The sequence below is a fragment of the Plecotus auritus genome (assembly GCF_963455305.1).
Source record: "Plecotus auritus genome assembly, chromosome: 1".
NCBI lineage: Eukaryota > Metazoa > Chordata > Mammalia > Chiroptera > Vespertilionidae > Plecotus > Plecotus auritus.
This window is the reverse complement of record NC_137770.1, coordinates 47,581,006-47,594,927: the sequence shown is the minus strand read 5'-3', so window position 1 is coordinate 47,594,927 and position 13,922 is coordinate 47,581,006. Positions and strand designations below refer to the sequence as shown.

At 39.2% G+C, this 13,922-nt stretch overlaps 1 protein-coding gene across 2 annotated transcripts in view; it reads left to right on the top strand.

Moving 5' to 3' along the window:
* Positions 1-13,922, top strand: part of PIAS1 (protein inhibitor of activated STAT 1) — a 134,741-nt gene that overhangs the window by 84,924 nt on the left and 35,895 nt on the right. For both annotated transcript variants that reach the window (XM_080648142.1, XM_080648141.1), the window contains exon 7: positions 1,700-1,805. In XM_080648142.1, coding sequence (XP_080504268.1) covers positions 1,700-1,805 — 106 coding nt within the window. The remainder of the gene's footprint in view (positions 1-1,699; positions 1,806-13,922) is intronic.

Sequence of the window (13,922 nt, the reverse complement as noted above, 5' to 3'; positions counted from 1 at the left end):
TTATCATACTTGAAACATTAATCAAATAAATAATAAAGGTGAATAAGGATTTTTTCCCCTAAAAGAAGCCTTTCAGTTTAATATTAGATTGGTACGTTGTATGCTTAAAATTTAGGTAAATTTTAAGGTTATGTGTTCCTCATTAATTTTTAAATTTATTAATGAAAGTAAATTAGCTTTGACACTTCATCTTTCCCCCCCAGAACATGTGAACATGGATAGGTTTCTGAGCTCCAATTGTTGCCAAAAGAGTTAGGGAAAGCACATTTAAAACTGTGGAAGTAACTGAAAGTTGAAATGTACTTTGGACTAGGTTAAGAGAGTCAAAGCAAACAGGGTTTGTGAAAGCAAGAACTGCGGAGAAGTATACTGGCCTTGGCTATTAAGTCCATTCTCCTGACATCCCTAGTCTTTCCTCTTGGTTTCTAGTGCCAGCTCTATCACCAGGCAGATGCATGAGCATGAGCATGAGCAGATCACTTACCTTTTTGTGCCTTTGTTTCAACCCTTCACTTAGAAATATACTTATCTTACTGATTTCTTATAGTCCTTCTGCAAGGTTTAAATGAAGTAGATAGTATATGTTTAGTGCTTTGAAAACTGTAAGTGTAAGATAGAAGATGGCAGTAACTATTTTTTCTTTTGCTTCTTTCCAAGTCTCTTGATCTTACTCTTGATTCCAACATCAAATGGGAAGTGGGCCTTCTCATTTATCTTTCTTACCCTTCATAAGCCTCCACCCTTTTTTCTTCCTCTTACTCAATCACATGCCCTTCACTCTGCCTTGGCTTGTTGATTAACTATTTTCTTTGTCCCCCTTTCCTTCTTCCATATCTGGGTGGTCCATCTGCGGGTAATGGATATTCATCTGTTCATTTCCCAAACTAGCAGCTACTTGTTGAAAATATTTAATATTCCCTCTGATTGTTGTGATAATGAACCAAGTAGGATCTTTTGGAGAATAGTTAAAGGGGTGGAGAGAGTTTAAGTAGATTTAGGTTAGGAAGCCAATCTAATTTGTAATTTTTAAAATAAGCACTATTTTACATAGATCTATTACCTTCTAATTATGGTTCATGATGACTTTGACACACCATATTGGTGTTGGTTTATTTTATTTTTAATATATTTTGATTTTTAGAGAGAGAGGGAAAGGGAGAGGAATAGAGAGATAGAAACATCGATGAGAGAGGAAGTCATCGATTGGCTGCCTCCTGCACAGCCCCCACTGGGGATTGAGCCCACAACCCAGGCATGTGCCTTGATTGGGAATCGGAACCGGTGACCTCTTGGTTCCTGGGTTGACGCTCAACTGCTGAGCCACACCAACCAGGGTTGGTGTTGGTTTATATACGTGCTTTAAATTGATTAGCTTCAAGCATAAGTAGTTAGTTAATATAGAAGCATGAGAGACCTGGCTTTATCACTTGAAAGTTGCAAAATTAGGGCAAGTTCTTTTACTTCTCTACACTTCACTTTCCTCATCCATCAGAGTAGTTTTATGACCACCTCAGCAGCTTTTTGGTTAGGATTAAATGAATTACTGTTCATGAAAACATCTAAGATAGTGTATGACACACAGTAGGTGTTTTAACAAGAATTAGTTTTCTTTCCCTATCACTGTGGGATCAAAATACATGTACTATTTACTTACATATGTTGTTTGTGTTCTACATCTTTTTTTTTTTTTTTTTTCCAGAACTATTCCATGGCAGTCTATCTTGTAAAACAGTTGTCCTCAACAGTTCTTCTTCAGAGGTTACGAGCAAAGGGAATAAGGAATCCGGATCATTCTAGAGCTTTAAGTACGTATAATAAACTTATTTCATTTGTGCAGCTGAACTATTTTGATAAAGGTTAGAGTAGTATATTCTCAACTCAAGAAATTTTAGGGTCTGTTTGTTGTATTAGAGCTTATCATAGAAGATTAAAAATACTGAAAACTTTTTTTGTGAGCTAGCATAAATCCAGACTTGAGTAATTTAATATCTTTGTCATGATTTATATTTTTCTGTATTTTACTGATCTTAAAATTAACTTTGTAAAATCAGTACATGAAAGAATATTTTCCTAAAACTTCATTAAGTAAATGTTTAAGGAATTACAGGTGATGTGAAGGAAATCTTTGCATATATTTCATGAGAATTATTTTATATTTAAGGTTTACCCAGGAATAATGTGCAGGGATATCTAGTAACCACATCCCTGCATTAATAAAGTGAAAAGAGAGTCAGTGGGTCATAGAAATGATAATGAAATAGGTTCTGCTGTGAGTTTCATATTCCTCATCTTCTATACTAATAAAAGGGTAATATGCTAATTAGACCGGGAGTCCTTCTGGACGTCCTTCCAGACAAAGCCATGGTGGCAGGGCCGAGGCAGAGGTGGTTAGGGGCAATCAGGCCAGGAGGGGAGGGCAATTGGGGGTGATCAGGCCGGCGGGGAGGGAACCATTGGGGGCGAGCAGGCCAGCGGGCGGGGGGGGGGCAGTTGGGGGCGAGCAGGCCGGCAGGCAGAGTGGTTAGGGGTGATCAGGCAGGCAGGTGAGCAGTTAGGAGCCAGCGGTCCCGGATTGCGAGAGGGATGTCCCAGATTGGAGAGGTTGCAGGCTGGGCTGAGAGACATCCCCCCCACCTCCGATGCACGAATTTCCTGCACCGGGCCACTAGTGTATAGTAAGAGGTTTGTACCACATGGTTTCAAAAACCCCTTCAAAGTGGTGGGCCCATAGGTATGAATAATGAGGTGGTTCATTTTGTCATGTTGAATTTGAGATATAGTAAGGTCTGCAAATTGACTGTTCTGGCCTCAGTTTTTAAGGGTTAAGACCAGAGTTTGGCAGCCTTTCCAAAGAGGTGAACAGAGATCTTCCTTTATTATCTTCTTTGTGAAAGATAGAGTTTTCATGGATGGATTTGGGAGTGGTGCTGGGTGCTTAAGGAGCAAACCTTTTGCAGACAAGAGTTAGATTGTTACCCTTTAAGGATTCTTGATGTGAATTGATTAATGAAGCCCACTATCAGATTGTAGTTAGGAACACTCTGGTGGAAAAAGTAAAGTAGTTAAGTCCATCTTTCCTCTCATTTCCCTTTGTGGCATACATAGCTTTTATGTTTTCTTGCTAACCTGTTTCTATGCCGGAGTAAAGGTCCCAGTTCCTCTGAATATCAGTATATCTACAATAGTTCATTGAAGGATTTTTCTGTATTAAAGGGGCTTTTTAAAAAGACAAATAGCCCAGCTGGTGTGGCTCAGTGATTGAGTGTTGGTTGACCCATGAACCAAGAGGTCACCGATTTCATTCCCAGTCAGGGGACATGCCCCCATTGTGGGCTCCATCCCCATTAGAGAGGGCCTACAGGAGGCAGCCAATCAGAGACGTTTCTGATTGATGTTACTACCTCTCTATCCCTCTCCCTTCCTCTCTAAAAATCAATAAAAAAATATTTAAAATAAATAAATAAATAAAAAGACAAATAATCCTGAGTTAACAGAAGCACACTTCTGCTAATGCCTCAGGAGGCATTCCTTGACAGGCAGTGGTGAAGTGGAATGACAGCAATGGCATGGGAGTGGAAGCCACCATTTGTCAGGGACAAGGAGATAGTGGGGGATCCTCAAAGAAGCGAAGGATCAGACACCTGTTTTGAAAGAGAGTAAGAGAAGAAGTTTTTTTTTTTACACTCTTGCTGAAGTCCATTCCTGGTCATTCTACAGAGAATCTTTGTATTGGCCACATAGTGCTAGAATTTCATCTCATCAGAAAGTATTCTGGAATTAGGTGAGCTGTGTGGAAAAGGTAATACCAAGAAATAAGGCAGACAAAGTTGTTATATTTAATAATTATAAGGCGAGCTGTCTCTGCTCAAGCTCTCAACTTGGAGCTGGAGCACCACCTGGAGGGAAGGTGAGCCCAGAATTACCTTATTTGCTGGAAGTGGCTGTTAGCAGCAAAAGCTGCTTAATTCAAAGGCTATTTATTTAATCTCTGATACAGTACTAAAGGGGGTGGTGAAGGGTACTTGCAGATTGGGTAGGATTTTTGTGGCAGTTCATATCTTACTGACTGGCCTAGGGAACCAAAAAAACATTCATTTGGATCCCACCAATAAGACATTTATTTTAAGAAACCAGAGAACAAATTGTTTGCCTTTATGCTATCTGTTTGCCTTTATAACTTTCCAAACAAATTAATTGTGTAATTAAAAGATTACGTAAAAGAACTTGACAGAAGAAAATGTTGGCAGGTTTCTCTGATATTTTTGAAGAATCAAGTTACTTATAAATATGAGTCACTCTTTTTAAAAATATGTTTTTATTGATTTTTAGAGAGAAAGGAAGGGAGAGGGAAAGGGAGGTAGAAACACAAAAAGTTAAGTGATCATCGATTGGCTGCCTCCTGCGTGCCCCCCTACTGAGGATTGAGCCCACAAACCTAAGCATGTGCCCTGACATGGAATCTAATCAGTGACCTCCTGGTTCATGGGTCCACACTCAACCACTGAGCCACACCAGCTGGCAGGTCACTCTTAATTTTATCAATAAATTCTACTGGCAAAGTTTTAGTAGTCAAATCAGACACTATTATATTCTTGAAAGAATAAAGTTGATAGTATTTAGGCCTTTCACAGAGAAATCCATCCTTCATTCAGTAGATTTAGCAAATTTTTGTATTGTGGTTTCCACCTTTGTGGAAACAACTATCACATAAACAGTCATTTACTAATTCTTAGTCAAGTTCCAACTTCCTCTCTCACTTTCTTTCAGCAGTCACTTTATACCTTGACCATACTTGACTCAAACACTGTTCTTCCTCTCATCTCAGCACCTGCCAATGCAAAAGAATTGGAACTGCAAAATGTTTAGAATTCTCTAAACTTTCCCATTTCTTCCTTACTTAGTGCCACCATAACTACTTTTCAGCGTATTTGTACCTGTAGCCAACCTTACTTTATTTTCTTCAGGCTCAAGAGGAAATGTCCCTTTTCCTGCTCAAAGTTAATTTTTTAAAATATATTTTTCTTGATCTCAGAGAGGAAGGGTGAATGAAAGAGAGATAGAAACATTGATGATGAGAGAGAATCATTGATCGGCTGCCTCCTGCACGCCCCATACTAGGGATCGAGCCCGCAACCCAGGCATATGTGCTGACTGGGAATAGAACTGCAACCTCCTGATTCATAGGTCAACGCTCAACCACTGAGCCACGCCAGCCGGGCTCAAAGTTAATTTTTATTCATTTATTCTTCTCATTCAAGAAGTTATATTAAGAGTCTACTATGGCCAAAACCGGTTTGGCTCAGTGGATAGAGCATCAGCCTGCGGACTGGGGGGTCCCGGGTTCGACCCCGGTCAAGGGCATGTGACTTGGTTGCGGGCACATCCCCAGTGGGAGGTGTGCAGGAGGAGGCAGCTGATCGGTGTTTCTCTCTCATCGATGTTTCTGACTATCTATCCCTCTTCCTTCCTCTCTGTAAAAAACCAATAAAATATATTAAAAAAAAAAAAAAAAAAAAGAGTCTACTATGTTCCAGGCACCAGAGAATATAGCATTAAGCAAGACACACACAGCATCTGCATCCCCCAGAAGTTAGCAGTCTGGTGGGAAAGACAAAATTAAATGATTGCATAAGTTATTAATGAATTAATAGTTGTGACATGTGCCTTAAAGAAGAAAGACAGGGAACTCTGGAGGTAACAACAGAAGAACATAGTCCTCTCTGGTGCTGTGATGTTTAATGCAGGATTATAAGGATGATGAGGAATTAAGCTCCAAGGTGGGAAGGGGATATGCCAAGAGACAAGGCCAGTGGAGCTGGAGTGGAGAGAACAGAGGACGAGAGTGGCCAGAGAGATAGCCATGGGGTGAAGTCATATATGTGGTAGAAAGATAGATGATAGAAAACCCTTAAAGGATTTTTAAGCAGAGTGACATGATTAGATTTGGGCAATAAAAAGATCACTTTGATGACTGAATTGAAGAGAGACAAGGCTGATACAGTGAGGCCAATTAGGAACCTATTGCACAGATAAGAGATGATAGTTTCTTAAAAAGGTACTGATGGTGGAAGTAGAGAAAAGTTGACAGTTTGAGAAAAGTTGAAGGGTAGAAATGGTGGATTGCATGTGAGGAGTGAAGAAAAAGGAGAGGTCAGGAGGATTGCTAGGCTTCATAAGCACCACATTACATGGGGTGCCATTTACTGATATGGAATACAGTGCTGAAATCCTCAGGTTGCAGGGAAAAGGTGAGAGCATTCTTAGACTTTTGGTATTGAGATGTCCAGAAGGAGATGCTCAGAAACTGTATTAAGAGATCTGGCTCCCTCATTTAACGGCTCTCTGTCCTGTACTTTTTTTCAGTTCTTCCCTCTCTATAGGCTCTTCCTGTTAACCTTCCCTGTCAAGTTCTTTTCATCCTTTAAAACATACAAAAACAAGCTATTCTTTAGAGCTCTGGGTTTCCTCTATTCTCAACCTAGTTTCTTCAACGAGTAGTATGTACTTGCTCTTTGTACCTCCTCACTGTAAGACATTGTTATCTTTTATTGATTTTAGAAAGAGGGAAAGGGAGAGAGAAATATTGATTGGTTGCCTGCACCCCCCTTAACTGGGGATCAAACCCACAATCCAGGTATGTGCCCTGACCAGGAATCAAACCCACAACTTTTGATTGAGTGTACGGGACGATGTTCCAACTGAGTAACACTGGCCAGGGCAACCCATTGTGATCTTTTAACTCTCATCCTTCCACTGAAACAGCTCTGGTAGATGTCACAAACCACTAATCTGATTGCTAAATTTTACATTTTACCTTTTTAGTTCTTGAATTTTTTTGTGTGTTTCATATCAACCACTTTCTGCTTGGAATTCTCTTCTCTGAGTGTTAACTTCTCAATACTTGTCTTCAATATATTCTCTTAAGGGAAGCATGCTAAATGTTTGTTTTCTCTGGGATTTCATTCTTGGTCAACTTTTGTACATACTTTCCCTAGAGATAATTATATCATCCACTCTTACGGTTAAAACTAGCACCAACTCCCAAATACATATCTTCACCCCAGACCTTCCCCTGAATTTCAAATATAGATATGTATAACTAACTTCCTTCACAGAAACATTCTACTGGTTCTTCAATTTCAAGTGTTTAAAACTGAACACACCAAGTTCTCTCAAACTTTATACCCTAAATGTTTCTCAAATCTGTCTTTTCTCTCTCCCTGTTCTTATTTAAGCTCTCATATTCTGCTTTTATTTTAAAAACCTTTTCTTAGCCCTAGCCGATATGGCTCAGTGGATAGAGAGTTGGCCTGCAGACTGAAGGATCCCAGGTTCGATTCTGGTCAAGGGCACATGCCCAGGTTGTGGGGGTCGATGCCCAGTGGGGGCGTGCAGGAGGCAGCCGATCAATGATTCTCTCTCATCATTGATGTTTCTATCTCTCTCATTTTCCCTTCCTCTCTGAAATCAATAAAAATATATGGAAAAAAAAGGGCACATAAACAAACTATCATTATTAAAAATAAATACCTTAAGTAACATATTCCTCTCCTTTCTTGCCTCCTCTTCATATCTCTTCTGGTAGTAACCTAAGTTATTAATACAGATCTAATCCTACCATTACTCCTTTGCAATTCATTTCTTCTTAACACCAATGGAATAAAAAGTCCAACTTCGTTAGCGTGACATGTGCAAGCTTTCCAGGGTGTGGCACCTACTTAGTACTTTCCAATGTCATCTGTGTTCACTTTTCTTCTTGTACTTTATATTTAAAAATACTGAGTTCTTTTCTTTTTCCTCACTGCTTTGCGAGTATTGTTCTCTATGTTTCAAAACTTCCCTGTTGCCTCTTTTGCCTAATTTCAGTTATCCGTGATGCTTCACTTTTTCCACAAGGTTCTCAGGACCCCCCAGAGTAGATGAGTTGACTTTTAGCTGGCTTTCCGAACATATTTCCATCAGCATCTTCATTCCCTACTAGACCATGAGTTCCTTTCAGCAGGAATTTAATCTTATTTTTCTTTGAATTCCTAGTTCTTCGCACAGTGCCAGGCACATAGTAGATCCTCAGATTTTTGTTGACGTAAACTGTAAAAAGGGATCTACAGTAAAAATTAGGTCTCTCTACCTCTGTTTCTTTGCCTATAAAATGAAATATTGGATTAATATGTTCAGTTGTTTCCGGCCTTAAAATTCTAAAAGGATGAATATAAAATAATCTAATATTAAGGAAGGATAGAAATTACTTTTAGAAAATAATCCTAGTACAGCACTGCCTAATAGAACAATCTGTGATGCTGGAAATGTTCTACATTTGTACTGTCCCATATGGTAGCCACCAGCAGCATGTGGCTATTGCACACTTAAAATGTGGCTAGTGCAACAGAGGAACTGAGTTTTAAATTTTATTAAATTTAAATTTAAAAATAGCCACTTGTGACTAGTAGCTAACTCTCATAGCTTGTGACAACAGGAATTTGTAAAAGATTTTAAATGTGTCTAGCTGTAACTTTAGTATATAGCTCATATAATGAAATACTGTTACCACTGAAATTCACAGTGATACAAGAAAACTTTAAAACTTCCAGAGGCTTTCACGTTTTGGTTGATATAGCAGGATGAATATTATGTCTTGTTTTTAGTTTTTATTCCCTTGCCCACAAAGAATAACAATACTTACTTTATTTTTCCTCCATACTGTGATTAAATTTAACGTAGTGATTTTCCCCATTTCTTTCAGTTATGTTTATTGAAGTATAGTTTACAAACAGTAAAAATTCACTTTTTTAAGTGGACAGTTTGATGACTTTGACAGATGTATGCTATCATGAACCATTGTCACAATCAAAATATAGAACATCCTCCACCACAGAAAGCTCCTCCCCTGTGGCTCTTTGCAGTCCATCTCATTCCCTTATCTCTGGTTCTCATAACCAGTGATGTGATTTCTGTGTCTGTAGTATTATCTTTTACAAAATGTCAAATATTTGAAATGCTACAGCATGTACCCTTATGTACCCTTTTTTGTCTGGCTTATTTCACTTACTGTATTACTTTTTAAGTTCATCCATGTAGTTTTAAACTCTTTATGTGTACCATAATTTGTTCATCCATTTATCAGTTGATTTACATTTAGATTATTTCCAGTTTTGCACTGTCATGAATAAAGGCTGCTAAAACACTTATATTTTGAATATGGATATCCCAGTTTTGTAGATACACATTTTCATTTCTCTTGGGTAAATATTTAGGTCTGGGATTTCTGAGTCATATGATAAGTGTATAGAAAACAGATTAGCAGCATCTTACAAAGTGTATATACTATTTTTGCATTCCCACCAGTGATATATGAGATTTTTGAGTCATTCCCAATCCTCACTAGCACTTTGTATTGTCAGACTGCTTTGATTTTAGCCATTCTGGTCAGTGCGTAGTTGGTATCTCATTTGAGTTTTTTTGTTTTTTTTTTTAAATATATTTTATTGATTTTTTACAGAGAGGAAGGGAGAGGGATAGAGAGTTAGAAACATCGATGAGAGAGAAACATCGATCAGCTGCCTCCTGCACACCTCCCACTGGGGATGTGCCCGCAACCAAGGTACGTGCCCTTGACCGGAATCGAACCTGGGACCTTTCAGTCCGCAGGCTGACGCTCTATCCACTAAGCCAAACCGGTTTCGGCTCATTTGAGTTTTAATTTGCATTTTCCTAATGATTAATGATGTTAAACATCTGTTCATGTGTTCCTTTGCCATCTTTTAGGTTCTTTGATGAAATATCTATGCAAATCTTTTCTCCATTTCTTTTTATAGTTTGTACTTTTTAAGTTAATGTTTGTATATGATCCAGGGTAAGGTTCATTTCTCCCCATATAGCGATGCAGTTGTTTCAACATTTGTTAAAAAGACTTATCTTTTCCTCCATTTAATTAGCCTTAGTCCAATATAGAAAAGATAATACATAGTGACCAAATAGAGCTTATTCCAGGAATAGTAGGTTGATACAACATGCTAAAAGCAGTCCCAGAAATGATAAAATAAAATCAGTCAGTATAATTCACCTTCTCAACAAACTAAAAAAGAAAAAGATCATATGATCATCTTAATTAATAGATGCAGGAAAAGCATTTGGTCAAATTCAGTATCCATTCATTATAAAAATCTGAGCAAAATAGAAAGAAAAGGGAATTGTTTCTGTGTAATAAAGACTATTTATAAAAAGCCTTTAACAAATATCATAGTTAATAGTGGAAAACTTGAATGCTTTACCTCTAATGGAAACAAGGCAAGGATATCTGATCTTAATACCTCTCTTCAGCATTACCCACGAGATTCTAGCTAGCACAATAAGGCAAGACAAGAGAAGAATTCAGATTAGAAATTAATAAATATTTTTCTTACTTGAAAATGACTTCATTGTCTATGTAGAAAAAAAATCCTAAAGAATCAATAAAAATCGGCCAGAACTAATATGTGAATTTAGCAAAGTTGCAGAGTACATGATGGATTTATAAAAATAAATTGTACTTCTACCAGCAGTAAACAATTGGAAATTGAAATTCAAAAAACAAGAATTTACTGTAACATCCAAAAATATGAAATACTTTGGATACATTGCACAAAATATGTGTAAGATTTGTATGCTGAATACTACAAAATGTTGCTGAAATTAAAATAAGACCTGAATAGCCCTGGCCTGTGTGCCTCAGTTGGTTGGGTGTCATCCCACGCACTGAAAGTTCGGTGCTTTGATTCCTGGTCAGGGCACATGCCCAGGTTTCAGGCTCAATCCTCCATAGGGAGGGGGCGTGTGGGAGGCAGCCAGTCGATGTTTCACATTGCTGTTTCTCCCTCACATCGATATTTCTCTTCTCTCTTTCCCTCTCCTTTCCTCCCAACAAATCAGTAAGATAAAATAAGACCTGAATAATATATAGGTGTGTACCATGTTAGTGGATCAGAGTACTCATTGTCATTGGGGAGATGTCAGTTCCCTCCAAAGTGATCTGTAGGTTAAACTTAATCAAGATCGTAGTAAAATCTTTAAAAGTATCTTTATGTGAAAGGATTGGCATAGATTGAGTTTATAATGGCAAAGGTGAAAGACAAAGCTCGTTTTAAAATTTTAAAATAAAATTGACAACGTGATTCTAAAATAATTTCAGGAAATTATCCCACCTCTGATAGAAAGTAAACATGCAAATCACATTTTGTTGCAAGTAACAATACCTAATATTTATTGAGTATGATGTTAGATTATTTTAAAGCATTTTTATGTATGTTAACTCATTTAATCCTTAAAATAGTGTTTTGAGGGACTATTACTATTCATATTTACAAGATGATGAAACTGAGGCAGAAAGATTGAATGACTCGACTAAGGCTTGAATTCTAACCTAGGCGTTGCTTTACCACTACCTCAGGTTGCCTCTCCTGTTTCAGTTTCTTTTCAAATTGCTAAACACTGAACTTTGTTTAGCATAAAGCTGATATTATGATCTATACTATTTCTTCATTTAAATGGAAGTTTAAATAGACAAAATCCAAAGTCAGTTACTGTTCCCATTGCCGTGTGTATGGTGGGTGCTGGAGGGATGTTCGGTGAAGGCATACAGAATGGTTAGTGATCACATTAGAACTCCATTTGCATGTTTATTTTGTGACAGTTATTTGCTATCCTTAAAAAGATACTATTGGTTAAATGTACCTTTATAAGAAAGAGTTGACTAAGATTGGGTCTATAATAGGAAAGTCATACTTTTTATAATTTATATATGATATTAGCACAAATGATGTGACAGCCATATTTTACAAACTAAAACCTAGGGATTTTATTACCTTTCTGCTATGAGGCAGCCAATGAGTTATATAGATTTAAAAATTTGGAGTTTCCCCATTTTGATTAAGTGGGAAATTATAAGTTACAAAGCTCTATAGGTAGTTCTCATGTACATCTTAGCTGAGATCCAATGATTTATGGAGACAGTTGGATGGAATATCTTAAGATTTGGACCATCTAAAAAAAATCCAGTCTTTGTGATCACCGTGTTTAATAAAGGCAGGATTCTTAATTCCCATAAATAGTTTTCAGCACACAGATATCTGCTCTGAAGTCATTCTTCTTTATCTGAGTACTTTTCCTCTCCCCATTTTCTTTACTACTAGAGGCCCGGTGCACGAAATTCGTGCACGGGGGGTGTGTCCCTCAGCCCAGCCTGCACCCTCTCACAATCCAGGACTGCTGGCTCCCAACTACTCGCCTGCCTGCCTTCCTGATTGCCCCTAACCGCTTCTGCCTGCCAGCCTGATCACCACCTAACCACTCCCCTGCCAGCCTGATTGATGCCTAACTGCTCCCCTGCCAGCCTGTTTGCCCCTAACTGCCCTCCGCTGCAGGCCTGGTCACCCCTAACTGCCCTCCGCTGCAGGCCTGGTCCCCCCCAACTGCTTTCCCCTGCAGGCCTGGGTCTTCCCCAACTGCCCTTCTCTGCAGGCCTGGTCTCCCCCAACTTCCCGCCTCTGCTGGCCTGGTCACCCCTAACTGCCCTCCCCTGCAGGCTTGATCACTCCCAGCTGCCCTCCCTTGCAGGCCTGGTCCCTCCCAACTGCCCTTCCCTGCTGGCCTGATTGCTCCCAACTGCCCTCCCTTGCAGGCCTGGTCCCTCCCAACTGCCCTCCCCTGCTGGCCATCTTGTGGCCGCCATCTTGTGTCCACATGGGGGCAGGATCTTTGACCACATAGGGGCAGCCATCTTGTGTGTTGGAATGATGGTCAATTTGCATATTACTCTTTTATTAGATAGGATAGAGGCCTGGTGCACGGGTGGGGGCCGGCTGGTTTGCCCTGAATGGTGTCCCGGATCAGGGTGGGGGTTCCCTTGGGGCGTGGGGTGGCCTGGGCGAGGGACCTATGTTGGTTTGCAGGCTGGCCACGCGACCCAAGCGGAGGCTCTGGTATCTGGGATTTATTTATCTTCTATAATTGAAACTTTGTAGCCTCGAGCAGAGGCCAAGGCAGGCTAAGGCTGCAGAAGCTTGGCTTCCTCCATCGCTGGGGCAACTCAAGCCTCCTGCTCTCTCCAGCTCCATGGCTGCTACCATTTTTGTTGGGATTTATTTATCTTCTATAATTGAAACTTTGTAGCCTTGAGTGGAGGCCTGGGGCGGCCAGGGTGTGCGGAAAGCTTGGCTTCCTCCATTGCTGGGGAAACCCAAGCCGCCTGCTCTCTCTGTGGCCGCAGCCATCTTTGTTGGGTTAATTTGCATACTCGCTCCTGATTGGCTGGTGGGCGTGGCTGCTGGGTGTAGTGGAGTGATGGTTAATTTGCATATTACTCTTTTATTAGATAGGATATGTTAACTACCTGGACACATTTAGTTGTACCACAGCTCTGAAATTCTGTGATTGGCTATGTACACATCCATGTGGGCCACCCCCTTCTACACAAAGACTTTAAAATTATTGTGGAATAATTCTAAAGTTATTGGAATGTTACATTGAGGCATTTCTAGTCTCACTTCTGTGTTAAAGTTTAATTGAAGTTCTAAGTTGTGGCTTTTAGAAGTAACATGTGCCTCAGGTTTCCAAATGAGAAGTATTAAAGACCTTGTTATATTAGTCTTAGAACAGAATAGCCATTAAAAGCAAAATTACTGCCCTGACAGGTGTGCTCAGTAGTTAGAGCATTGATCCTCGGAATGGTGTTTGTAAGCAATATTGTGTTATCTGAACTTTGGGAAAACTTACAAATGTTCATTTTGTAGTAGCTATTACTTTATTTTAAAATAATATTGATCATAATTTAAAAGAAAAAAGTTATAAAATAAAAAGGGCCTGCCACCAGTTGAATATGTCGACCTTCTATAGAATTTCCTTTATGTTCTAACTGCAATGCAGTTTTTTGCTCTGTAGATGAGAAATAG